Source organism: Myripristis murdjan, chromosome 18 (genome assembly GCF_902150065.1).
Source record: "Myripristis murdjan chromosome 18, fMyrMur1.1, whole genome shotgun sequence".
In the NCBI taxonomy this organism is placed as follows: Eukaryota; Metazoa; Chordata; class Actinopteri; order Holocentriformes; family Holocentridae; genus Myripristis; species Myripristis murdjan.
In genome coordinates, this window is record NC_043997.1 from 6,296,998 (window position 1) to 6,324,973 (window position 27,976).

Here is a 27,976-nt window from a genome sequence, read left to right on the forward strand (position 1 = left end):
AAGCAAGTGGTTTTATATCTAAACCTAACCTTCCCCTAACCTTAACCAAGTGTTTTTATGTCTTTCCCTTAACTTAACCAAGTGGTTTTATGTCTAACCCTAACCTTAACCAAGTGTTTTTATGTCTTTCCCTTAACTTAACCAAGTGGTTTTATGTCTAACCCTAACCTTAACCAAGTGGTTTTATGTCTTTCCCTTAACTTAACCAAGTGTTTTTATGTCTAACCCTAAACTTAACCAAGTGGTTTTATGTCTTTCCCTTAACTTAACCAAGTGCTCTTATGTCTAGCCCTAACCTTAGCTCAAGAATAACAATAGAGAAGAAAAACCGCTTTGGCTGCAGGTGTCTGTCTGTCTATCTGTCTGTCTGTCTGTCTGTCTGTCTGTCTATCCCTCTGTCTATCTGTCTGTCTGTCTATCTATCTATCTATCTATCTGTCTGTCTATCCTTCTGTCTGTCTATCCCTCTGTCTGCCTGTCTGTCTATTAATCTGTCTATCTATCTATCTATCTATCTATCTATCCCTCTGTCTGTCTGTCTGTCTATTTACGGTGGAACTTGCCCTCCTTGACAAACCTCAGAACAAAACACATCACACATCTCTCTCTCTCTCTCACACACACACACACACACACACACACACACGCACACACACACACAGAGGGCTGTACAAAAATAAAACGAGATGTTTTTAGAAGGGAAGCCACTTCCTTTCAACACAGTCACCCAACGTACAGTAGTTTCTCTTCTCTCTCTCCTTCATTCAGTTTCCAGATTAAAAAAAAACAAAAAACAACAAAACAAAACAAAAGGACGACAGCAGCAGCAGCGATGTGCTCCGCCACCATGTTCATATTTTATTTATTTTTTTCTTTTCTTTTTTGCCCCACAATCACTTCATGCCCTTGTGGCCTTTAACCCCTAACCTTTAACACCTCGTAACCTCCTCACCTTAATCCAATTTAATCCACATCAATCTGACCATGCAAACAATTGTAATCCACAGATTAATGCATAATAAATGAAATAAAATGAAGTTCTGATTAAGCAATAGTGGAGGAAGTGCTCAGATCCTGTACTGTAAGGCAAAGTAGTGACACCATAACGGAAAAAAACACGCCTTTCAAAGTAAAGTTTCAACATGTCCCTTGAGAAAAAGTGATGCAGTGTTTGTATTAGAATTAAAAATAAAAAAGTTTTAATGTGAAAAGGCAAAATTAGTTCAGTTGTTGATGCTTGAACCTGTGAGAAGGAACTCGGAGACGGAACAAGATTTCTCTCTGAAATGTGGCAATAAATGTCCTCAGTGTACGGATGTGGAAGTGGCTGACAACACACACACACACACACACACACGGTGGTCGGCGCATGAAGTGTCATTAGCAGATGTGTTTTTTCATGCTGTTGACTCAGACTGCAACTCTTCATGGGCCGCTCTGAGTGTGACAGCCAGCAACACACACACACACACACACACACACACACACACACACAAGTGGGTCAAAAGACAAACAAGCACTGATTTTGCAAGTTTTTGCACGACAAAAAGAATAAACTGTGGAATAAAATATGGCTGATGGTTACAAACAGTAGTCTTGCAAAAGCAGCATATTTTGTGTGTGTGTGTGTGTGTGTGTGTGTGTGTGTGTGTGTGTGGTGGTGACTGTCTCTGGCTTCCTGTTTCAAGAGGTTTCGAGAGAGAGAGAGAGAGAGAGGCTGACACGAACCCGGAGTGAATCTATTTTTGGACACGAGGAGAGAAAAAAAAAGATGAAGATAGCAAAGTGAGAGATGTGCAAACAGACAAGACACAGACAGAAAGAAAGAAAGAAAGAAAGAGAGAGAAAGAAAGAAAGAAAGAAAGAAAGAAAGAAAGAAAGAAAGAAGGAAAGAGAGAAAGAAAGAGAAATGAGTCAAACAGAAGCAGGGTGACTGTCGTGCAGGGAAGCCCCACAGTCATAATGTGTATTCTTTTTTTTTTTTTTAGCTTTGAAGCGACATAAAGGGGAAATCTGTCTAAATAAAGACGCTAACCTCCTGAACTCTTGATTCTCCCTTAAATTCCTCCTGAAGATGTTTGTGTTTCTAATGATAAAAACCACATCATTATGAATATTTCTGTCTCTGACTTTGAGGGGAAATTTAAGGGGAAAATCAAGCTGCTGCACCCTTTAGTTCCATAAAAAGAGTAAAATGACAGCAGCGTGGAGGAAAAGCCACAGTACACCATCGCTGCATGATATTGGATTTTTTTTTTTTTGTCTAATATTTTCCAGCTCCTTTGGCCGATTTATTAATTTTTATTAATATTATTACATGAACAGATGCCCGTGTTTTCTTCCACCTCCCTGCAGAGAACACCGAGGTTCCCCTGTAGTGGAGTCATTCTGCGTGCTCTTATTGTGAAGGCCCACTGCAGCAGACGCCATATTTATTTTTAACATTGGTGCAAGATATTTGATTTTTTGCATTCATTCATTTTTTAAAGCCTTTATCAGTTGACGTAAATCATGCATCCCAAGTTTTTAGTGTGTATTTTATATTGCAATATTGCATTAATGTTTTTATCTGTCAGATTTACTGAGTGTTTTTTTTTTAATCTGTGCAGGTCTGATGTTTAGTCTCTGCTTTATGTTTGAAAATGACGACTGGTAAACCCCTCTGTTTTTTTTTTTTTATTGAAATATGCAAAAGTAATTCATATGTTCTTCTAAGTGCTTTAATATAACCGGTAATATGAAAAAAAATGAGCAATAAGGTGCAGTGACTGTCACTTTAACTGTTTGCACTTTTTGATGTGTAAACATTAGGAGGCAAAATGTGAGAAAAATGAATATTACAAGTCCACAAACCTGTTGATCTGTCATTTTTTAGAAATCTATTTATATATTTCCATATTATATTCACATATATTATGATTGTTTATTTACTTATGTTTTATGCATTATTACAACTGTTAATTTTCTTACTGTTTTACCTCATTTATTATTGAACTCTATTCGTCTAGACTGTAAAGCTTTTGTAGATCTGTAAAGTTCCGCATTATTAATTTTGCATTATTTTATTATTTTTTTGTTTATTTTTAAAGTGTTATATTTTATATATTGTGTAATATATTTTATATTTTTGTATTTATTTATTTATTTATTTATGTACATATCTATTTATTTATATTTTTTATTTATTATTTATATTTCTTTGTCTGGGGGCGGCCACGATACACACCATGCACACAGCCGTCTGAACGCGGTGAGTAACACACTGCTGCTCACTGACAGGAAACATATTATGGGATGTCAGTGCTGATATCCCCAAGAGACACACGCACACACGCACACACACACACACACACACACACACACACACACACACACACACACACACACACACACACGTTTGCCTTCATGCTATTTGTTGCGGCGGCTGACATCACTCTCCATTAGTGAGAAGACAGCAGAGAGAGATGCACTGTCATCAATCTGCAACACACACACACATACACACACACACACACACACACACACACACGTACAGCTGTCATGGACTGAAGACACACATTAGCTTGTTAGTGATCAGATACACACACACACACACACACACAGATACTGTTGTCTCCTCGTCATTAGCACGTTTCCAAAGTGACAAAATGTTTGCAGCAGCAACTTCAGATAACTCCTCCACCCCGTCTCTCTTTCTCTCTCTCTCTCTCTCTCTCTCTCTCTCTCTCTCTCTCTCACACACACACACACACACACACACACACACACACATGCGTGTCTCCCCTCTCTAATGGCATGTCGCAGGGGATGATGGATGGCAGGCCGAGGCTTAATGGGAGTTTGAACTTCATGAATACAGGAGGCGGGAGAGGAACGACAGGAGCAGGATGGAGAGAGAGAGACAGAGAGAGAGAGAGAGGGAAATCGAGATCAGGAGAAAGTGAGAGAGAAGCGGAGGAGGAAAGAGGGAAGAACCGAGTTTGGTGGACAGAGAGAGAGAGAGAGGTTACATCAGCCTCCACAGGTAAATAAACACTTCACTGTCCTGCACTGAGCAACATCACAGACTTACATGAGCAGAGAAACTGTAAAATAAAAAATAAAAATAATAATGCATCAAAAAAGTTTGATCTTAAATTGTCCTAATCAAAAACAAAACGTTACATAATGAAAAAAAAAATCAAATAAAATCAAATAAAACGATCAAAAAATACCGGCGGCTACCTTTAAGAAAACCAGGTGAAAGAATCAAGGCAGTAAATATAACTAATATTCTGATCTTATTAAAAAAAATAATAAAGCTTTGGGGAGAAATAAAGGTGCATTTATGAGTTTCGCTCAGTCGCTTTCTGGAAATGCGATCGGTCGATGTGCGTTTCGCCTCAACAAAGAGAAAGAGAGGGAGAAAAAAAGAGACGGAAAGACGACAGAGAGACTTAAAGAGACGCCGGCTGAAAACGAGGACAGGACGAGAGCGGGACGGATGAAGAGAGGGAGGGGGATGAAAGGAGAGGAAGGACGGGATGATGAAGGATGGAGGTGAGAGGAGCGGGCGGGCGAGCGAGCATGAGGGGATCAAGGGAGAGAGAGAGAGAGAGAGAGAGAGAGAGAGAGGAGGAGTAAAGCTCGACCAGGTGGCGGCGATGAAAGAGAGGAGCTGAAATAAAGACACAAAAGACAAACGGAGAGAAAGAGAGAGGGAGAAAACAGAGGGTGAGGGTGAACTGAAGAGTGAAATCATGTCAAAGAAAGTTTCCTCTTTTTAGAAATAAACATTTAAATAAACAACTTTTGGAATCCCTCTTTTAAAAAACAGTTTTCCAACCGCCGACATTCAAAAAACACCCAGGAAATTAAAAAAAAAAAGACGACCTTCTTCCTTCTTGTTTACTTGTTGTTTTTTTTTTGTTTTTTTTTTATTTCCTGCTGACGGTTCAGCCTCCAACCATGAAACAAACACTTTTAATAAACAAATATTTTTGAAAACGTAGATTTTTCTGTACGTTTTGGCCGTTTCGTCCACAGACACACACTTTTTTTTTTAGTTTTAGGTCAAAGAAAATTGACTTTTTTTTTTTTTTTTACCTTTTTCAGCAACTCTGTGACATGTTTTCATTTTTATATGAAAATTCCCACATTTACAACACAGCTCTGAGGGCAACATTGACCATTTGAGTCCACATTTAAAGGGACATTTCTCTCATTTTGTTTTGTTCTGGTCACTTTCTCACTGGTGTACTGGCTTTAAACACACCGACCGATTATAATTATGTCTTTTCCAGTATTCACAAATAGGATTGGTTATTTTCCATCTTTGCTGTACATGAAAACAGAGTTGAAAATGTGACAAATTTTTAAAAAAAGGCACAAAAGTAAAAGACACAGTGGGTTTTGTCGGTTCATTCGACGTAAAGCCAGCAGAGCTTCAGGTGAGAACTTTTGATGACTTTTTGATTTTTACTGCAAACTCTTCACTGCAGCCTCCGAGGACGTCCCGCTGTCCGTCAATGTCAAACGTCCTCATTGGACGGCGGGACGTCCCGAGGAGACTTGAGGTCGAATCAATAGAAACTGAGTTGGAAGGCTCCGGTTAGCGAGCGCCAGACAATCAGGGAGACACACCGACTCAGCATAAGTCTGTGTGTGTGTGTGTGTGTGTGTGTGTGTGTGTGTGTGTGTGGTAGGGCGGCCAGGCATCCCTGTCTTCAGCGGGACAGTCCCCCGATTTGAGGCTTTATCCCTGGAGGTGTCCCCGGATCCCCCCGCTCTCCAGACGGTGCTGGGATTACCAGGTGGAGATTTGGCCATAGAGATTTACAAGCTGCCTCTAAATGAAGGTAAATCGCTTTACGTTGCTCTCTTTAAAAAGTTCTGTTCATCAAAACCGGAAGAAGTTACACCTCCGATGAGTGACACCGGATCGACACCAGATTTTGTTTGAACGTTTGTAAAAAAAAAAAAAATTTAAAAAAAAAGACATTGAAAAACACCATTAGCAAATGAGCAAAAAAATAAGATAAAAAATAATAAGATAAAAAAATAATAAGATAAAAAAAATGATAGTTTATCTAAAATTCAGTTTCTCTTAATTTTTTAAGATATAATTTTGTGGTAATTTTTGTGAAATCTGAATTGTGATTTTTTGGGCTTTTTTTGTTTGTTTGTTTTTTTTGTTTTTTTACTAATGTTCCCCTTTTTTGTAGAGGTTTCAAAGGCTTTTAATTTGTTTTGGTGTCCCACTTGACAAATGGAGGTGGGATTAAACCAGAAGGAAGAAAATGTTACAATGAATCCCTCATCCATTTTCTGCGTTGAAAACAGTTTCTAGTGAATTAAACTGCAGTGAAATTAAACCAGCCCTCGTTTTGCTGAGGAACCCCTGGGGGCCCCTGCAGGAGCCCTGAGGAACCCCGACTTTGAGACTGGCTGCTGTTGGAGCCGCAGAGCCGCATCGACGCTTCGGCTGCTGCTCCTCAAGACGCACGCCAACCTTTTGTGACGGAAATATTCAAAAATATTAAAGCCTGTGTTGATTTCTTATGTAATTCTGACTCTATATCTGTCTCTGTCGGCTACGTTCCACCTCTCTCTCTCTCTCTCTCTCTCTCTCTCTCTCTCTCTCTCTCTCTCTCTCTCTCTCTCAATATTGACCCACACACACCACTGCAGCTGTATCGCGTCAAAGCCAAGGGCATAAATCAGCACACACACACACCACAGGACATCCCACACACTCATGCACACTCCTCAAGCCGTTTCTGTTTACACCCCCCGTCCCGCAAACGCACACTCACACATACACACACACACACACTCACACACACTCGCAATCTCACACTCACACACACACGTATAACTCGTCATCCTCTCACTGTACACCCACACAGATCTCTACACTTGCAGATAAAAAAGAACAAATATAGCGGATTTGTATTCCAGAGCACTGGCCAGTAAAAATCCACATTGGAATTTAAAAAAAAAAAAAAACAAATCACCTTAAACGGCCCAAATATATGACTGATTACATCATGTGGAGTTATTTCATAATCAAAAAGGTCTGGGCTCAGGAAAGGGGGTACTCATGGAAGACGTGGGCAAAAGCGAGGGAGTCCGAGCCCGCTTTTCATTTATTTCCGCTTTTATTGTGAAAGAAAGCTCATCCCATATAGAGGATAGGAATGCCAGATGAATAGAGACGGAGCAGGTACTGCAGGAGGAGGAGGAGGAGGAAGATGGACACGGAGTAAAAATAGGAAATGAAATTGAGTGCGGTGCAGATAGAGAGGAGGAGGAGGAGGACGTGGGATGGAAATTACAGGAATGAAAGAGAGAGAGAGAGAGAGACAGAGAGAGAGAGAGAGAGGAAGAAAAATGGCTTCTTGTGTACTCAGAGATATAATGAAGCGACTGCCCTTTACTGTGTGTTTGTGACAACACCCCTCGGCTTTGAGCGGGCACACACACACACACACACACACACACACACACACACACAGTTGTTCCTCTACCTCATTCTCTTCCACTGTCTTTTATTTGCTACACAAATGTGGAGAGAGTAAACAAGAGGAATAAAAAAAAAAAAGCAGAAGAAACCTGATGAAACTGAAGCTGAAGGGCGAGCGAGGTGCACTGAGAATAGAGAGAGAGAGAGAGTGAGAGAGAGGGAGTACACAGAGTTACAAAATGCCAAAAAAAAAAACAAACCCTATATCTGACATCTTCTCTTTCAAAATGACGGACAACGGTAAAAACGGCTCCCCACGGCGTTTCGTGTTTCACCACATTTCCCACAAACCCCTGCTGCTGCTTCCCCCTGACAACTGAACATCCTGCCGCTTGCCCAACATCTGTCCTCGATCCCAGCGAGCGTCACGGCGAGCTGAACCGAGACAAATGAGAAAAACTGACACAAGCTTTTATTTTGTAAAGAAAAAAAAAACACTGAGTGACCCTTGGTTTTTGGCAGATACAGACCTTCATTTAAATCCATTTTTCCTCTTTACAGTAAATTTTACAATAAAAACAATAAACCAGGTACTTAATTTTGTCCATATATCTATTGTTTATTTAGTTTAGGTTCATCAACGCTGGTTAGCATCGTCGCTATCAAGTGCAGCGAACGGAAACACAAATAAAACCACAAAAAAGTGTGTTCAAACCTTGTAATGAACACATAATCTGGTTTAATCTAGTTTAGTCGCTGGTTTAAATTTCACATCAACGTTTGTAAACGCAGCAACTTAAACTTACGTGTTAAAGCTAGCGATGTTAGCCGCCATCTCCTCTCACCATCTTGAAATAATTATCGTTTTAAAACTATCGCGATAATTTCAAGTTCATACCAGGACACCTCAAACATTAGCATTTTAATTAATCCACCGTTCCTAATCTGTGCTCACTAATACACTCAAGCTTTAGCCGACATTAGCCGGGAGCCGCCACCGCTAACCCTGCGCTTAAAGTCCATATAGCTTCAAAACGCCTGTGGATATTTTCCCGCCGACAGCACCGACGCAGCGCTAACACCGACACCGAGCTAGCTGAGCCTTTTTGCGTAGACGCGTGTTGAGATTTTCAATCCATTTCGGCGAATCCATCAAGTTCAAAAACGTTAAGTCGGATCAGCTGCTAGCAACAAAAAAATTATGTTTTTTCCTTTTCTTTTTCCTTAAATAAATTAGCTCACTATTTTTTTTAATTTTTTTTTATAGCTGGCCGTGGTGTAATGGATAAAGTATGACCACATGCCATCTTATTGATTAGCTATAGCAGACTGTGAATCATGTTCTGCTCCAGGATCATAAAGAGTCGTGTATCTGCATGTAATGTGTGCTATTGATCGGCTATAATGCGGAGAGATAGCTTGGATTTATGGTAACAGCGCTCCCACACACACACACACACACACACACACGTACGTCTACCCTCATGAGGTTGTTGCACGCCGATCGATATGGCCTCTCTTCGGGAAAATATCTTTCCTCTGAAGGTCTAAGTCTCACAAGGAAGGCAAAATGAGAAAACACTGCAAAAAATCGCCATCTTTACGATGCGTTAAATGTCATATTGAATCTTAAAATGATGCTTTTCTCTTGTGTTCCTCGTCTGTGTGTGTGTGTGTGTCCGCCTACAACTCAGTTATTTTCAGACTTTTCATGATTTATGATTTGAAAATAGATTTTTATCTTGGTTTTCACCAACTACAACTACTAACCGATGGAAATCTCGATCATGTGACTGGTGGTTGACATGCGTGCATTTGGGCGTTCACGTTCTGCGTACATGAGTGGATCTTTTGGCTCCTGCTTTTAGAACGCTAGAACGTAGGCAAAACCTTGGTTTTAAAATTCTGCATTTTTTTTTTTTTTTTTTTTTTTTGCATTGACTTTAACCAAAAATCTGAATTAATCGGTTTAATCGATTTCTTGCCCTAACTGCCACCCATCTGTTCGTCCACTCTCACCAGTTCGCTGCCGGTGGATGGCGGCTAGGCTAGCAGTTTCTAAAAGTTAAAAAAAAAAAAAAAAAAAAACATTGTTTGGTGGCTTTGAAATCATCAACACAGAACCAGAACCTCAGCTCAGGACCTGAAACAATACTGTAAACAATACTGCACCTGAAACAATACTCTAAACAATACTGCACCAAAATCAATACTGTAAACAATACTGCACCTAAAACAATACTCTAAACAATACTGCACCTGAAACAGTACTGGAAACAATACTGCACCTAAATCAATACTGTAAACAATACTGCACCTGAAACAATACTGGAAACAATACTGCACCTGAAACAATACTGGAAACAATACTGCACCTAAAACAATATTGCAACTAAAACAATACTCTAAACAATACTGCACCTAAAACAATACTGTAAACAATATTGCACCTAAAACAATACTGTAAACAATACTCTAAACAATACTGCACCTGAAACAATACTCTAAACAATATTGCAACTAAAACAATACTCTAAACAATACTGCACCTAAAACAATACTGTAAACAATATTGCACCTAAAACAATACTGTAAACAATACTCTAAACAATACTGCACCTGAAACAATACTCTAAACAATATTGCACCTAAAACAATATTGCAACTAAAACAATACTCTAAACAATACTGCACCTAAAACAATACTCTAAACAATATTGCACCTAAAACAATACTGTAAACAATACTCTAAACAATACTGCACCTGAAACAATACTGTAAACAATACTGCACCTGAAACAATACTGTAATGTGTGTTGTTAATGACCTGAGGAGCCCCAACGTGACAGTAAATCTGTTGAAACGAGGCAGAATCAGACAGAATCAGCCATCAGGATCCAGAAAATGACACTTGACTCAAGAATATTCTGGAAACAAGTGGGATTATCTCATCCCGCTGGCAGATAGAGACTCCACACACACACAAACACACGATCTCATTAGTTATTGATGAGCCAATCCCCACTGTGAGAAATGCATGATTTTTGTTTGACCTTGTCTGTAGAAAAAACAAGATTTTAGCAGTGGAGAGCACACGCCGTCACAACAAACCACATGCAAATTTAATCTCCATCTATCATAAAATCCAGCCAGTCTGCGCTCCAATTGATTTTTTTTTTTTTTTTTAACAGAGAAAGACAATGAGCCAAGTTCGATTCTCAAGGTCACATTAACCTTCATTACCGTGCAGACAACAAAGCAGCACAAACGAAATCCTCTGCATTCACCATGTCAGCATTTTCTTGTTACATAAAGCTCAAAATCATCAACATCTAAATTTAAAATAAATTACTTTTGCTGCACAGGGAAACAAATAATCACATTTTTGAAATTAAGGTATTTTTTTTATTATATTTTTTTTCTTGAAATGTAGGTTTACGTGGTCCATTTCAGGGTAGATTGAGTTTCGTGACAATTAAAAAATTCATGTTTATGTGTACAAAAATTGAGGCAAGTTTTCTAAATAAGAAAAAGAAGTTTCGTGCCAATAGGTTGAGTTATACCAGGGACAAATTTTACTCACATTTAGTCCCAGGATGGAAAAAAAAAAACTGCAAGCCCTTTCTCTAAATTTAATCAAATTCAGTTGCAATTAAATTAAATTAAATTAAAATTTTAAACTATTAAAATGATAATGCCACGGCTCGTCTTACAGCGCCAGGACATCGCTGCATGTGTTTGTAATTATTTGGGGGCTCGACGCCGAGGAAATTAATTAACTGAGAGGTGTTGAGGTGTCATGTCACACCTGATAAGAATTAGCACCTCGTTAACAGGCGTGCTAACGGGCTGTCGCCATGACGACCTGCAGTACGGCAACAGGCAGGAGACAAAAAAAATAAAATAAAAAAATAAAAAGGTAACACTGGGACCAAAGTGGGTCTTATGCTGCTCGAAGAGATACAAAGAAGTGAGCAACACACACACACACACACACACACACACACACACACACACACAAAATACAGACTCATGCACAAACACACTCATACAAAAAAATTCCACATTGATGCAGCCATACGCACACATATTATCCACCCAAACACACAGACACACACACGTAAACAAACACTCTAGTCCACAAGCATACACACTCATTGCCAAGTACACACACACACACACACACACACACACACACACACACACACTAATCCGGTAAGGCCATTGTTGTCACTGAGGCATAATCCCGGAGTCGATGACTAGCTTAATCTGAGTCACATGACTGTAGGTACACACAATCTAATCATCTCACTGACACACACACACACACACACACACACACACACACACACACACACACACAAGGAAGTAAACATACAAACATCTAATCATGCCTGGCACACCTCCCGTTCCTGTTGTCCAATTTGATTGACAGCTGGTGTGTCTGAGCTCCATAGCAACCGCTAGCAACAGCTTCGTCCAGCCAATGAGAGAGGGGCTACATATGACATCATCACAGCAAGGACCAAAACCGTTTTTATGTTGTTGTTTTTTTTTTTTTTTGTCAGGGTCATTTTTGTTGCTGGTCGTCACAAACACCAAGGACAAAACTTCACCTTCACGCATGAAACTCTCCTCACCCACTTCCTGTCACCAAGCCACCGAAACCATGGCAACCGTCTCGGGTGTTGTCAAGGCACCGTACGGGCGGGCGCGCCACGCTCGCAGCCGTTTGGTACAGCGGTGTCGGATTAGATTAACCGATCAATGCCAGACAGATATGCGATACCATTATCTACTTTCAAGAACAAACACCGCATTATGGGATGCTGTCGCCGTGGTGATGACGGGAGAGGAGTGTGTGTGTGTGTGTTGGAGGCAAGGGAGGGGGGCAGGTCAGGGTATCCCATGTCTAAAATTGATTGGAGTATGATTTACAGTTAAGGATCGATAGCTGTAATGATTTCCAAGACGCTGTGCTTACACACACACACACACACACACACACACACACACACACACAATAATGTGAGCTATAATTATCTGTGTATTTCCATTGAAAAGACATGCATTTCTCATTGCGGATATTAGCTCATCAATAACTAATAAGATAGCTGCGTGTGTGTGTGTGTTTAATCGTCAGTATCTCACTACGCTCACATGAGTCAACGCGGCGATCAAACACCCAGATTCCGCACGGATTACGTCACGACTCCTCCGATTGGCTGCCGGCGCCTGACGAGTCATCGCCCCGTCAGCCAAACAGGACCGGACGTTAAGACGCGAACGACGCAAGACAGGAAGTGGACCGGGACCACGCAGGAAGCCGGCAGACCTCAGAGGACTCGCGTCGGAAGTCAGATAAGAGCAGAGATCAGATATTAGTATTTTAAGAATTTACATCTGAGACAGACAGAGAGAGAGAAAGAGGGGGAGAGAAAAGAGGAAGAGATAGTGACGGCAATGGAAACTGAGAGAGAAAAGGTGTGAGAAATTCTGCACTACAAATAAAAAAAATAAATTCTCCATCTTAACAAGTCAGTTAGTCACAAATTCAGTGGTAAAATCTTGTTTTCCGTCCGCCGAGTTAAAAACAAAAAGTGAGATGAGGTAATCCCACTCGTTTCCATCGCAGTTTCACTGAACTCAGGAATCTCTATATAAAGGTGTCGAAACAAGGCAGAGCAGCACACTAGGATCAAGAAAATGCCACTTTATTCAAGAAAATTCTGGAAACAAGTTGATTTTTTTTTACCTTGTTTGCAGAAAAACAAGATTTGAACACTGAAGACGAGACTACATTTTTTTTTTTTTTTTTTGCAGTGTGTGAAGCTCAGTGAAGCTCGGGGAGTTAAAAGTGTACTGATGGCGGTGACTGACGCTTCGGATAAAGGCGGGTGCCCATCAAAATGACTTAAGTTATAATAATAAATGCGTGAGCACATGCATGCTTCCCCCTCTTTCGGGCAAAGACGCTTAAATTTTGCATCGGCTGTTGAATAAAAAAAGCGGCGCAAAAGTTACACCCCCCATCCGAGTCGCCGTCACGGCCCTGCTGAGAAATTCCATGACTTTTCCATGACTTTCGGAGCACTTCCACGAGCTGAAAGTTTTATTCCATCCTGGTTTGTTAATGATGTTTTTCAGCTCGGAGAGGCTCTGTGTTCTGGCATGTACAGACTCTCAGAGGGGCACGCACCCGGGTTTCAGCTGCGCTTTTATTTTGTAGCGGAGAAGTGGCCAAACAACGTAGAGAAACGGCTGAAGAACCAACAATAAACAAACGGGAGAGACACGTTGTGAAGTATCTTCTGATGTAGAAATTCTCTGTCTGGATTCATAACTTCATTTCAACTTTATTTTGCTGCAGAACTTGAAATATTTTGAATGTTGTGGAGAAATTAGCTTCCAAAAAAAGGTTTTCCATATCAGTTAGCGTGCAGCAGATTGGCGACTTCGACAAGCAGCAGCAAAAAGGATAGGAAAGGGTCCATTTCTAAATTTTCGAACCCTTTTTTCATGCAGCGTAATACAAAAAACCGAGACTCTCCATTTGTATGTTCCCTGGGTTCCACAGCATTATAACTTTGCTTGTGCATTGCTAAATCAACCACTTCCAGCAAATTCCTCATGCACGAACAGCTTTGTGTTCACCGAGTTGCAAAACCCAACTTCAGCTCCCAGGATCCAGAATTTCCCAATTCAAGAATTTCCCAATTTGGGATCAATAAAATACATCGATCATGCTTCAGTGCCACAGTTGGCCGCCTCATCCCAGAGTTCAAATCAAGCCTGAAGTTTTGAACTCGAACCCAGAACCGTGGCCTGGAACATTTCGTCCGATCTCGACCCAAACCGTCAATCATGATAAAATGCTGAACCCAATCCGGCCAAAGCTTGAGAAACCTCCAAACTCGATCCAAATCTGACCACAAGCAGCCAGAGCCTCAATGATACCCAACAGAAATGCATCTTTAGGTTACTCATATGGCTTGTTGGCAAAATCTAAACTTACCATTGGGTTAGATTAGCAAAATAAACCCCAAAAATTCAATCCAAGATTAAACTTGAAGCTGAAATCAGTGAAATTGCTAAAAACAAGGACCGCTTAAACTCAATTTGTTAATTGGCAACTCACTGACAACCTGGGACAAGTATGAGAAATATTTAGACGCAAGCGTTAAATTACATAATTAGTCCATCCATTTGTTTTTTTTTAGATGAGTCTAAACAGTCCTCACTTAAATCATCCCTTGGCATTTTGGATTACTGCAGCTTTAAATGCCACTTAAGGATAAGAGGCATTAAAGATAATGCAGCACAGTAAGCTTTAATATGGACGACCATGCATGGCAGATACAGCTTATACACGTTAAGGCTACATGGATTCAAGATCCATATAAAGTTAAGACATGAAGGTAAGATGTAAGAATCTACAACCCAAAGCTGAAAATCCAAGCCGAGCCAGCTCGATCTCTGTCCCGCCTGAACGCGACCCAACAGGACCAGCTGGGTCCCGTCGAGCGGGGAAACAGGCTCTCAACATCTGATGATGTTTGAGAAGATTCATGACCAGAGGGAAGCCACATTCACAGACAAACATCTTTAGCTTCATCACACACACACAAACACACTCTCTCTCTCTCTCTGTGTCCTACCTTGGCCCTGATCTGTCCCGAGGTGGACACTTTGCGGATCAGCTTGTGCGACGTCTCTTCCTGTTCCCCGTCGCTGTCCGACGACTCTTCTCCAGCCTCTCCAGCCTGAGGACGAGGAGACCAGAGCAACATCTGACCATCTGGACGTCCAGATCCGAGCGGACACACGGCATTACCAGTTATCAAACAAACACTGTTACCTCAGTTTTGGAGAACTGAGGTCGAAACCTCAATTCTCGATAATGGCCTCTTAATGAAATGGCCTTTTATGACCCAAAAGTTGCATACATTTCTTATTCTACGAAAGGCAACGTGATTCTTCAACTGAGATTAAAACATTCCTTTGGAGGTTTTCACCAAACAGCGGACCACGACACCAGGCGATTTTGCACAGTGGCGGCCCCAAGTGGCAGGAAGAGGTAACTGTTTGAATTTTGAGAAACTTCATTTCCCAAAAATCTTGCGAATTAATGGCAGTAACCTTTTTTTTTTTTTTAAATCGTCACATTACTTGATTTTGACAGCTAGCTAGCAAGTGCCAATTAGGCTGCACTTATCAAAAATAAATGAAAAACTTTAATAAAATTAAGAGTTTAGAATCAAAACCAGCAATGGATGCAACTCCTCTCCATGCATGTTTTTTTTTTTTTTTTTAAAGACATTTATTCCTGTGATTGTTTTTAGATAAAAGAACCAGGAACTGTTTAATGACTATGATTAACTTCTCATCCATTTTCGCACTTGCCAGGCAGAAAAGTTAAGCGGTGGTCACGACTTTTCTCGACCAAAAAGTGTCTCCGAAACAATAAGTCATATTAAACAAAGAGTCAATCCAGTATAAATTCATATTAGTGGCTGATCAAGTAAAAACACCAAAAATTTGCTGAGTCCAGCTTCACTAAAATCACAAAGATGCCAAAATTGTCTTCCTTTCCTCCGTTCCTACCATTATAAAATTAATAGTTTGGGGTTTTTTTTGGCAGCTGATCAGACTTGAGGAAGCAATTTCATTTCCTGTAGAGCCGCAGGAAAATGAATGGACCTCTGATGAGGTGCTGATTTTGCTGCTCGTGGTGTGAGGAGGGTTAAGGTTAAGCTTTGAAGGTTAAGCTTTTGATTTTCCACCGCGGGGAAACACCAAAACAGGAGTGATAACAACACTTTTGGCAAGGAGGCTGAGTCAACTGTGTCCGTCGCAGTGAAACAGGGAGGAAGGACGACGAATCGATGAATCTAAATCAATTAGTAAGTATGGGACAATCTCCTCTGTTGCAGGCGCACGTTGTGATTCAGGCCGATCAGACGGGTGTACTTACTGTAATTGTTGAGTCAGCGTTACCGCTATTTACAGGAAATCATTTTCTATGATTTTCTAAGATCCATTTTGAGCCATTGTAAGACATTCTTCTTAGAATGACTCGAAATGAACAAATAACTCAAAATTTAGTGCAACTGTCATCTCAGATTACACACTGTCGACACGTTTGCGTATTGTACAGCATGTTTATGTGTAAAAAAGAATTAACAAGGGCAAATGTGTTGATAATGCATGATGGCATATTAAAACTCCACCACTTAAGTCGTAAATTTATGGGAAACAAAACTTGTAAAAATTGGCATTAATGGATACAACAATCGGATTCAGTCAGAAGGAAATCCTGGTGATTTGAGCCCAGAATCACAATTTTCTCATCAGCATCTGGACTTTGAAGAGGCGTTGCCGTAACTTGGGCCGATTCTGAAGAAATCAATATTGTGATTCTGGGTCTAAAATCAGCAGGATTTCCTCGTTACTGAATCCCATTGCAAAGTCGAATTTGTGGAGGCCGTCAGCTGCAGCGTCTGCAGCAGCTGTGAGGCTGATCCAACCTCGACAAGTCGACACATGTGGCTCCTTGACTGAACAAAAGGGGAAAAAAAAGGATCAGAACAACTATTTTCCTGGGTGTTTGTCTTGAGTTGAGTTGAGTTTTTTTTTTTTCCACATAAATCTGTTCAAGTGTTGTTTTTTCCCCCTACGTCGGCCCTTCAATCCTTTCGTAATAATGTGTCGGTTTTCACGCTCGGTGTTTTTGACCTGTTTGGTTTTCCAGTTATGTGACTGCAGCACAAGAGCTGGGTGAGAGTGAGGCTGCGTGGGAGCCCTGCAAGTACAGCTCCAAAAAACAAAATCCAAAAAAAAAAAAAACCTCCAAAAAAAAGAAAAAACAGGGACTAGCTCACCTGGTAGAGCACGTACCACACATCAAAACTCAGTCCTAACCGCAGCTGCCTGGGTTTGAATCCTGTCTCTTTCTCTCTCTCGTCACAATCAAATAAAAAGCAGAAATGCCCCCAACAAAGAAAAAAACACAAACTAAAACACAAACAGTACGTACGATGTGAGTCCTCTCCGGGTCCGTCTGGCCGGACGCCAGCGGCTCGCCGGGCTCCGCCACGTACAGCACGTTGGGGTTCAGCTTGGACGCCATGACGGTTTCACCTCCGGGCAAGGGACGAGAGCAGAGGAGGGGAGAAGAGAGGATGGACGAGGAGCAGAGAGGAGAAGAAGAGGTGCCGGATTCAAAGGTGGAGCTGAGGGTTGGCGGGTTTTGGTAGAAGCAGAGAGGACGATGACGGTGATGATGAGGATGAGGGTGATCGTGACGAACAGGGCGGCGGGCTTCGCTCGTCTCGCTGATCTCTCTCTCGATTCTCGATTCTGGAAAAAAAAAAAAAAAAGATGGAGGCATTGATGAATAATTGATTGGCAGGGGGGGAGAAAAACATGCCGGGGTTTTCTGGATCGGAGCTGAAACCTCAAATTGCACAACAGTCTGTCAGAAACCCGCCACCTGCGAGGAGACGAGCGACACCAGAAACCACAAGAGAGGCTGAAACAGGTGAGAAGTGACTGGACTGATAAAACAAAACATGACGTTGAACTTTATTTAATCAAGAATTTAAGTTTCATTAAAGAAAAGGTGTTATATTAAAACATAATCATGCAAAGGAAGCGCTGTGTCCCGGGGCCGCCTGCAGTGTTTCATGTGTTTCATGCGGTTTAGGGTCGATTCCGCCTAACCCTTCCGCTTCCCGTCACACTCTCGTCGCTCGTCGCCGCTCAAGCGACAAGAGCAGCCCGAATTAGACGCTGACGGTTTCGAACACCCCCGGAAAGTGTCGGGACGTCCCACGGCTGGGGTCGCAATGCGGCGGCGGTTTGGCTCGCTTCCACCACCTGGCAGCGTCTTTCTGTCTCCGGATCTCAAAAAAAAAAAGTTTCTCCGGGACTCGGGATGGAAAAAACAAATTAAAAAAAAAAAAAAAAAAAATCAGAGGTGAATTCTCCGGCGGGCCAACCTGGAGCGAGTCAAGCGAGCCCGTCCCGTCTCCTCTATGTGTGTGTGTGTGTGTGTGTGTGTGTCTGACTTCGGTGTTTGTGTGTGTTGGTGCGAGTGAAGGGCTGAGAAGTGACAGAAATAAAACGGCAACTTCTCCTTCTCAGTTCCTCACACATTTTTTTTTTTTTTTTTTTTTTTTTTTTTTAAATAGCCCTACTGTTCCAAGAAGTGTCCACAAGTGGTGTCCGAATACCCGGGAAAACCACGACGACGACGATGATGATGATGATGACGATGATGATGGTGATAGTGGAGGTTATGATGAAGATGGAGGGGGGCGGCAGGCCCGAGCCAAACATGATGACAAAGCAAAAACAGTGCTGATGAAGATGAAGATGATGATGAGGAGGAGAAGTTTAAGGTTAATAGCAACGACGCTGTCAACAGTGGTGATGGTAATGATGGCAGTTACCATGGCGATGATGAAGATGAGGGTGACATTTTTAGCATGTAGTGAGAGTACTGGCGACGAAACCATATATAGTGAGACAGCATGAATTGGGAGGGCACACATGCTTCACACACACACACACACACACACACACACACACACACACACACACACACACCAGCCACTAAGCCTCACACATTTATTTAGCTGCAAACAGGAACTTTCTCAGCATTCAACCGTATTAGGACACCCAAAAGTGTGTGTGTGTGTGTGCAAGTGTGCAACCCTGTGTGTATCCTCTGTGTGTGTGTGTGTGTGTGTGTGTGTTTCCTTAATTACAGCCTTACGATATGTCCACGCTCTCATAATTCAAATTAAAAACCTCTGCATGCTTCTGTCTCCGTTCATGTAAACACACCAAACTTGAAAATGCCACACGCATTGCCTGATCATGAAAAAATATGTATATATATATATTTTTAAAAATGCCCTCTTGCACGCGCTCATGGTGTTGCATTCCGCCCGGCGGGTATTAACGTTCAGTTAATTACATGTGTGTAACCTTCAGCTTTCTTTAAAATAAATAAATAAATAAATAACATAAATAAATAAAAAAATAAAAAATAAAACGGAGGCACAACAGGCTGCCGTGCGCCTGCCAGCTTGATCATTCATTCCGTCCGTGTCGTTATTTACTGTACAGCGGCGAGCTCAATAAAATATCAATATTTAATATCGGCGCTTGCATTTTTCCTTCCGTTTGGCCAAAACCGGAGAAACATTTGTCGCCGTTGCCGCGCGGCCACCTCCTCTGCACGGACAAGCCGCGTCCCTGCCTGCATGTGTCGGCAAAATGTGGATATTTACCCCGACTCTCCTCCTCCGCCTCCGCGCGGGGGGTTCAGCGGCGGCTCCCGCTCCTGTTGCCCGGCCTGGGTGGCTCGTCTGCCGGCGTGAGTGCTCGCGGGCGGCCGGCGGTCAGCGTGCGGATCTCCGGTCGTTTCGCTTCTTCTTCTTCTTCTCCTCCTCGGCTTGCAGAGAGAAGAGACGCGGTCATACGCATAGCGTCGGAGCGGATCTGAATCAGGTAGGAAGAGGAGGAGGAGGAGGAGGAGGAGGGGATGAAGGAGGGAGGGGGTGAGAGAGAGAGAGAGAGAGAGAGAGAGAGAGAGAGAGAGAGAGGGAGGCTGATTTGAAAGCTCCCGTGTTGAATCGCCTCAAATCGCTGTTCCGAGGTTAAACGGAGAGCAAATAAGACGCACGCGCGCACGCACGCACGCATGGGCACGCGCGCGCATACATAGCTCCTTTTGAAAAGAGAAACCCACACCAATAACCTAAAACACACACACACACACACACAGATACACACATGCGCGCGCAAGGGGAGTGAGAAAAACACCTACACAGTTTTAAGACGCAGAATCACTTATAAACACACGCTCGCGCGCGTGCGCGCACACACACATCCATGTAGTAGTAATTTGTTTACAGTTTATTAAATATTCATGCTGAATTAGCTGCAAACATGCCAGCAGTCACTTCATTTACACCCCCTGTGTGTGTGTGTGTGTGTGTGTGTGTGTGTGTGTGTGGTTTCTCCCCTGTTCAGAGCATGTTGAAGCAGCAAGGCCACGTGCACGCTCCCACACACGTTCAAACATGCACACACCACATTGTGCTGTGAATGTCAGGGGTGTGTTACACGTGCTTGATGGCGCTCTTGTCGCACTTTCTCGCTCTCTCTCTCACACACACACACGAATACACATGCATAAGTGAATGAACACACACACACACACACACGCACAAAAACATAAACACTTCAGAGTCAAAGGTCAAGAAGAGCATTAAAGGTGGCTCTTGTGTGCCACCAGGAACTTGAAAGTAGAGTGCAGCAACGTCTCTCTCTCTCTCTCTCTCTCTCTCTCTCTCTCACACACACACACACACACACACACACTGAAACACTGTAACACACGCCTCTATGCATACAAACATATGCATTTATGCACGTAAATCATATAAACACACAGAAATACACACAAATAGCCTTTAAGTATACACACAGACACATACAGAAACACACACACACACACACACACACACACAGAGAGAGAGAGAGAGAGACAGGCTCTCCATCATGCTCATTACTGTCACTGTCGGCCAGTGGCTTTTAAATGCAAACACACACACACAGACACACACAGACACACACACACACACACACACCTGCTGGATTCCCCTGCCAATCAAGCACTAGTGTTACTGTAGTCGGCTCTTTCCTCCGGTTGCCCTTGACAACAGCGGGAAGGAAGGACTGGAGGAGGGAGCGAGCAGCGCGGAGCCACCAAACACTCAAACACACACACACACACACACACACTTTGTGAAGGTTAGAGCGACTCGGCATCAAAAACACTGCAAGGGTTATTTTTTTAAATTTTGGGATGATTATTTAATCTTAAATTCACTTTTAATCACTTTTTAAATGTACAGCAGCACATCGTACACAACGAGTGGCAAATACATTAAAAGACAACGACAGGGGGCGCTGTTTCACCCCTTGACATTTGGATAACCTGATGAATTTTGCCACCTTTAGTGCTAATCCACCGGATTTCTTCCAAAAAAAATAATGATGAGCAAGTTAGTGAGAAAATAAGAAAGAAAAAGAAAGAAAATTAGTGAAGAAAAAATAAAATTAAAAAAAAGTATCAGGAAAATAGCAATATAATTCACTATAAAATTTGCAAAAAATACAACAAGACTATTATTACAGTTTTTTTCGATTGCTTACACACTAAGAACATACTCTTAAACCAATGTGACAAAACTTGAAGTCATTGGAACTAAACCTTAAACACAGCGTGGCCATACCTTAGACACAAGTGCTGCTTTAAACTGTGTTTGCAATTCTACAACACACTTCCTCCTGAACACTAGACACTATTTCCTACAGAAGACACCTCGCTCAAAAATGAAAGCATGTGGTTACAATTGGGAAAACACTTATGTTCAAAATATAAAACACATCAGGTTATAAGAAAACCTGAGACACACACGTGAAAGCACTTACTTAGAAAACTGAACACCAATCATTCAGGGCCGAAGCACTACAAACAGACCCCAGGTCAGCCATTTTGAGAACTTTGCGTGGAGGCAGTGAGAGAAAGAGGCACAGGAAGACATCGTATGCGATGTGGATGAGATTTTGTAGCTGTACGTAGTTTGATTTTGTTGTACTGTTTTATTTTTGCTTTACATACTATGTATGTATGTTTATTTATGTTTGTCAACTCACAAACCCTGGTTTCAAAACAGTTAATCCATCGGCCTAATGAGAGGCGCTCTTACCAAAATAACACATTTTGTTTGCAAAAGGCTCTTACCATGACAAAACATTTCAAACATGCAGCAAAATCACATTTTGTCACCGCCCAATACAACTAATCCACTCACTCACTCACTTCATACTCAACACCAGAATGCAACACAGCCTTTTCAGTCTGAGCAGGTTCAACCTTACTTTTTCCTGCGTGTACGGTAGTCATATTTTTTTTGACGATTTACATCGTCACATATTGTAAAACAAGTAGCAAAAGCCAATATTTCCCTCAAACAACTCAACTTCTGCCCAAATGAGTAGATTCCTTCAGTCAGCTCTACTGTACTGTAACCCAGCTGACAGCAGAATACAAAATACAGCTGTCAGTTTGAACAAGGTTCTCCTGTGAGCTGCACATTCAAATGTGAACTTACAGTAAAGAACTGCATCCAAACTCAGAAAGGCTTTGAAGTGAAATTTTACTGTGTTGATGGAAAAACTGAAATACTGTAATTCACATACAGTATTACACAGAAAAACTCAAAGGAGTTGAAAAAAATACAGAATACAATTTATAGGCCCTTTTTTGTAGGTGCATACTGATTGATTGGTGATTGGTGGAAAGGGCAGTGATGCAGGTGCACTAGTGATTTCATAGAGATGCAGGTGCAAAAGAGTGTGAAAAATGTGTGAATCCAATGAAAAGGTATGAACACATTTGCAAAAGAAAACCTCTGCAGTGGTTTGGAGGTGAAGATGACAACAAAGTGGATCCCAGTTTCATTGTACTTGAAAAAGTGTTTGAAAAAACTGTACTGTAAAGTACAATATACTGTATACTGTATACAGTTGACAGAGTTGACACCTTTCTTATTTATTTTTATTTTTTGGTTATTTTGGAAACAGCTGTTACTGTGAAATGCTTAATTTCTGTTTTGAGCTTTGCAGAATTCTTTTTGAAGAAATAAATGAAAAGCAGTAAAAACTGCAGTGTTTTGTGTTAAGTATGTTATTGTGTTGCTTGCTGCTGTGAAAGTGTGTTCATATTAGAGAAATGTGTATCCTTTTGTTATCAGAGTTGCATTTTGACAAAGGATTTTTAAGTTTTGATGACTGAGTTTCAGTTTGCCATAAATGTGAATGGTTTATTTCCAGGTGTTGTGTCTTATTTGCGTTGTGTTTAGAGTTTTGGCACAGTGAGCAAAGCATTTGTAAAATGAGTTCAAGCAATCAAAAAAAACTGTAAGACTAAAATAATTATTTAAAAAAATATATGTAAATTGAATTAAAGAAAATTGCCAAAATATTGCTTACAACTGATTAGTAAAATTTGTAAAAAAAAAAAAAAGAAAAGAAAGAAGCCAAAAAAAAAAAAAAACCACCTCCCACCATGCAAATTTAAAGTTAAATTCATGTAGATGGTAAAATAAAACCTTTCAACAGGTTAATAATGGCGTTCCATATGGATATAGCACAAAATCATATCAAATAAATGACATTTTAACGATCATCTTGATGCCGTTGTCGCATGATTTCTACGCAGTTCAGGAAATACATTTTTAATTTTCACTTTGCATTTTTGTTTGAGTAAAAAAAAAAAAAAAACTGATCGTAAAAGCGTGCAGTGAAATGTGAAACGACATCACTGAATCTGAATGTTCACTCTGAGCCGAATGGGTTACACTGCAATTTTACGGAATACATCTTTATTTCCATTGTGCTGCAATGTGCCTCCACGGGGCAGACGAATGTCAAATTTGTTTACAAAGCCAAATTTCTGCATCATCTGCATAAATAAAAGCTTTTTTTTTTTTTTTTTTTTACACAGCCTGTTCGTGTGCAGACCCAGTGACCAAGCCTCTGATTGGCTGAGAGAGTTACCTGCCACCTGTCGTAACTCTTAACCCGGACACCAAGCCGGCCAGGACAGCCAATCAGACGGCTTCGCTTCCCCTCCTGTCCCCTGTTGGAAGCTGACAAATGGTTAAAATTATGCATTCATTATATTAAAAAAAAATTAGAAGACATTAATTTGCTGTCAGTCGACTGATCACTTGATTAATCAAGATCATTTATTTTGAGTGATTGATGATTGGTAATTTGCCACATTAATCCAAAACCTTCCTGTTTCCCTATCATGATAAAGGTATAATCCACCAGGGGAATCCAAGAGACCGAGTAAGCCCAAACTCACGTTTCCTGCTGGAAAAATGTCCTCGAACGCCCCGCAGCTGACGGCTGACACGCTGCACCTTCCTCCCCTCACCAGGAGGGGGCAGTGGTGTAAAATCTGGTAAGATAAAGACACAAAAACTAGCATTATCCCTTCATTTTCTCACCACTTTGAATCTCATTGGTTCCATCATGTGAATCTAGAATCTGTGCAATGAGAAGCTGCAGCAGCTCTGGTGATGAAGGTCTTTTATTGTGAAATGTCTACTGTAGAGAATCACGAGAGGCCACACGTTACGATATTATCACGATACTTAAGTCACGATATGATAGTACTGTGATTTTGAACATTTTGCACTAAGGAAAAGCAGTAATGCGATAATGTGTTGTGATTTATTGGGATTTATTACCTTTTTTTTCATCTGCAAATTATTGGAAAACTGTGTCAACATGTGTTTTATTTTATGAGATAAAGTTTTTATTCTGTTCTTGTCACTTCAGACACTTTTACTGCAGCAAAACGGGGCAGAAAAAAGCTATCAGAAAACAAAACAACAACAAAGATATTTGTGTTTTTCCACAGATGACCTTGGTAATTATAATGGAACAAATAACCTGCTGGTTTTGCAGCAAAGCCAGAGGTCCTTTTTCTAAATTCAATCCCTAATTTAATCCAAGTACTAGAATAACAGGGTTGGCCAGAATCGACAGGGTTCATGAATGTGCCTCCCCGAGTTTCATGACAACCCAGTCGATTTTGAGATCTCACATTTGAAATTGTGGCCTGAGCTTCGGGAGGTTGGGGCCCGATCAAACACGAACATGGTGTGGCGTTCATGTGCGACTTCCTGCTGGGAAACTGGAATACTCGACGAACCCGACACCACATAATGCTGCAAAACGGCTTTTTTTTTTTTTTACACCCTTTAAAGGTTTTAGTAAATCTGAGCCACATGAACTGTATAAATAAAATAATCTTCCCATTTTTCTTCAATTTTTCTTGTTTTTTAAAGGACAAAACTCACATTTCTGCTCATTCTGTTACTGATATTTTACTTTTTGCATGTTTTCAGTCGTGCACCTCATATGTCTGAATTGTTGGAATAATAAAATGTGTGTGCATGTACAACTCTGTTTTTTTTTCTCTGTTTGTATCTGTTGATGAATTCCCTCTCATTACAACTTGCTGCTGCAGCGACACAATTTACCCACGGGGCTCGTTATGATTTCTGCCGTAATCATCATCGCTGCCATTATCATCATCATCATCATCATCATCATCATCATCATCTCCATCAACTCTGCATCATCTGAGGAAACCCTGCCCCGCCTCTTCGTCAGATTTATTATAAAGTGTTTGATGTTTATTCACTTCCATGCCTTTTATTATCACTTTCACTTCATTTTATCACCGTTTAACGTCATTTGTCTCCGTGTTTTACTGCGATTTGTCGTCCGTGGCGTTTATCGCTCTCGAATGTGAAGCGCTTTGTGACTTGTGTTTTGAAAACTGCCGGGCAAATAAAGATTATGATTATTATTGTTATTGTTATTGTTATTGCTGTGAGAGTGGTTTCTGCAGAGGCGCTCCCCCCTTGCAGCAGCACCGGGGACAGTGACATCACATCCTAAAATTAGCCTGTTCCAAAATCCTGAAGATAGCCAGAGAGAGAGCGAGAGAGAGAGAGAGAGAGAGAGAGAGAGAGAGAGAGAGAGAGAGCAAAGATTGTAGTTTGCAGCACTTCATCCGGCAAGGGAAAAAAAAAAAATTCCTCAAGGTTCACCGATTTCATTTTCTCCTTCTGCCTCTTCCATTTCTGTTTTTGGGGATTTGAAAATAGAAAAGAAACAAGGGCACAGGATTTTTAAAGGGCCAATAACCAAGGATTTAACATCTCAAGGGGTAAAATTTGGAGAATTAATCTTGCAAAACGCTTGAAAGCACAATATTACAACACATTTAGATGCTTTTCAAAGGGCCCTCGTCAATAAAAATAATAAAAGACTAAGCTGATGATATAATTTTGATGGTTAAATGAGAAAATTCAGGTGACAGTTTCTCCCCCTGCAAATAAAAACGGATGCAGGTCAGCTTTGAAAACGCCCTCATTTGTCGCGAGGCAGCGAAGGCCGAGCGCTCAAACGCTTTTAAAAGGTTGTTAGAGGTCATTAATGGCTCAGGACAATCAATATCTGAATTGATCCGGCATTGACCTGCAGGTATTGATCAGGTAATTAGTGTCTGGAGGAGCCAAGTGAGGAGATAAGTGAAAACAAAGAAAAAAAAAGAAAAAGAAAAAAGGATGCCTTCAGGATCAGTTTCGTTTGAACCTGTTTGCTCTCCACGTGATGCGTTCAGGGTCTCTCACTGTCGGCTCCTCTTCCTCTGGCGATGCGTGCTCCGTGTGTTCCTATGCTGCCACCTAGTGATGCACTCCACCCATCAAAACCAGCAAACACCAACCTGGGATTTCCAAAAATGTGTGTGTGTGTGTGTGAAGTTTCATGTGAGTGTTGCAGGGGAGGGAATGAAAGGAAAATTAGAAAGGAGAGAGAAAAAGGCGCCAGCAGGGAAAAGGAGACGTGGGTTTTTATTTTATTTATTGAAAGGGAATTTTAGGGCATCAATTATTGAGTGTATTCTGCTGATTTCCTGCCTGATCAAAGAGACGGGATTATTGGTGGCGTCGCTAATGAGGTGAGTTTTGGAAAAGGGGGGTGAAGATGGCGGGGGGGCTAGAAAAAGGGACGATCAAAAAGAGAGAAAGAGGAGGAGAGGGCGAGAGGAAACGGCGACAGGGAGTGATCAAAAACATCTCATCCAAAAAATAATTAGCACATCTGGAATCCACTTTGCAGAATTCCAGGATTTTCCAGAAATCCCAGCACTCCTGGGAACCTTATTTTGAAAAAAAAAAGGAGGGTCTCAATCAAACTTCAGTGTGTCTCGTTTCTTGTGCACCTTGGAAATTCAATATTATAGTTTTTTGTTTGTTTGTTTATGGGGGTGTTATGGTGGGGGTTTTTTTTGTTTTGTTTTGTTTTGGTTTTTTTTTGCATTTTGGTTTAAATGGTTGTTTTTCTCTGTTTTTCCTTCTGATATGATGTGAGCATTTGTTGATGTATGTTGTATGGCTGTAAAAAAATCAATAAAATCAATAAAATTGGATTGCAAAATAACATTTTTACCAAATTATGTAAAGTTTCAAACATTTATGCTTGTACAAGAATCTGAATATTGTCATAAAAACACAGGTTATCAGCAACTTCATCACTAAATTATATGTATAATTATTTTTATATGTATTGCCTTCAATAATCCAACCAATCCATGAACTGTATCCGTGAGCTCAATATGGGTGATTTCATGCCCAAGAAAACCCATTTACCACCGTTATCTGCCCATCTGTATTTTTAATCATTGCTATGAATTAGGGAAACTATTAAAAAGGAGAGGAGGAAAATCCTAATTCTTATCTTGGGATGACCACTTTAAAAAAATAATCACCAATATGGATCGCTCAGATTAAAATGTGTTGATTTTTAAAGCCTCATGTTGTAGCTTTGATGATGTTTGCCGCTGCTCCGTTTAATGAGGAT

At 41.0% G+C, this 27,976-nt stretch overlaps 1 protein-coding gene across 1 annotated transcript in view; it reads right to left on the minus strand.

Moving 5' to 3' along the window:
- si:dkey-172j4.3 (diacylglycerol kinase eta) overlaps positions 1 to 19,982 on the minus strand; it is a 99,441-nt gene extending 79,459 nt beyond the window's left edge. The window contains exons 1-3 of the mRNA XM_030076259.1: positions 19,744 to 19,982; positions 17,481 to 17,803; positions 15,103 to 15,207 (exon numbers count right to left, since the gene is read on the minus strand). Of these exons, the coding sequence (XP_029932119.1) occupies positions 15,103 to 15,207; positions 17,481 to 17,573 (198 nt within the window). The 5' untranslated portion in view covers positions 17,574 to 17,803; positions 19,744 to 19,982. The remainder of the gene's footprint in view (positions 1 to 15,102; positions 15,208 to 17,480; positions 17,804 to 19,743) is intronic.
- Positions 19,983 to 27,976: the final 7,994 nt, after the last annotated feature.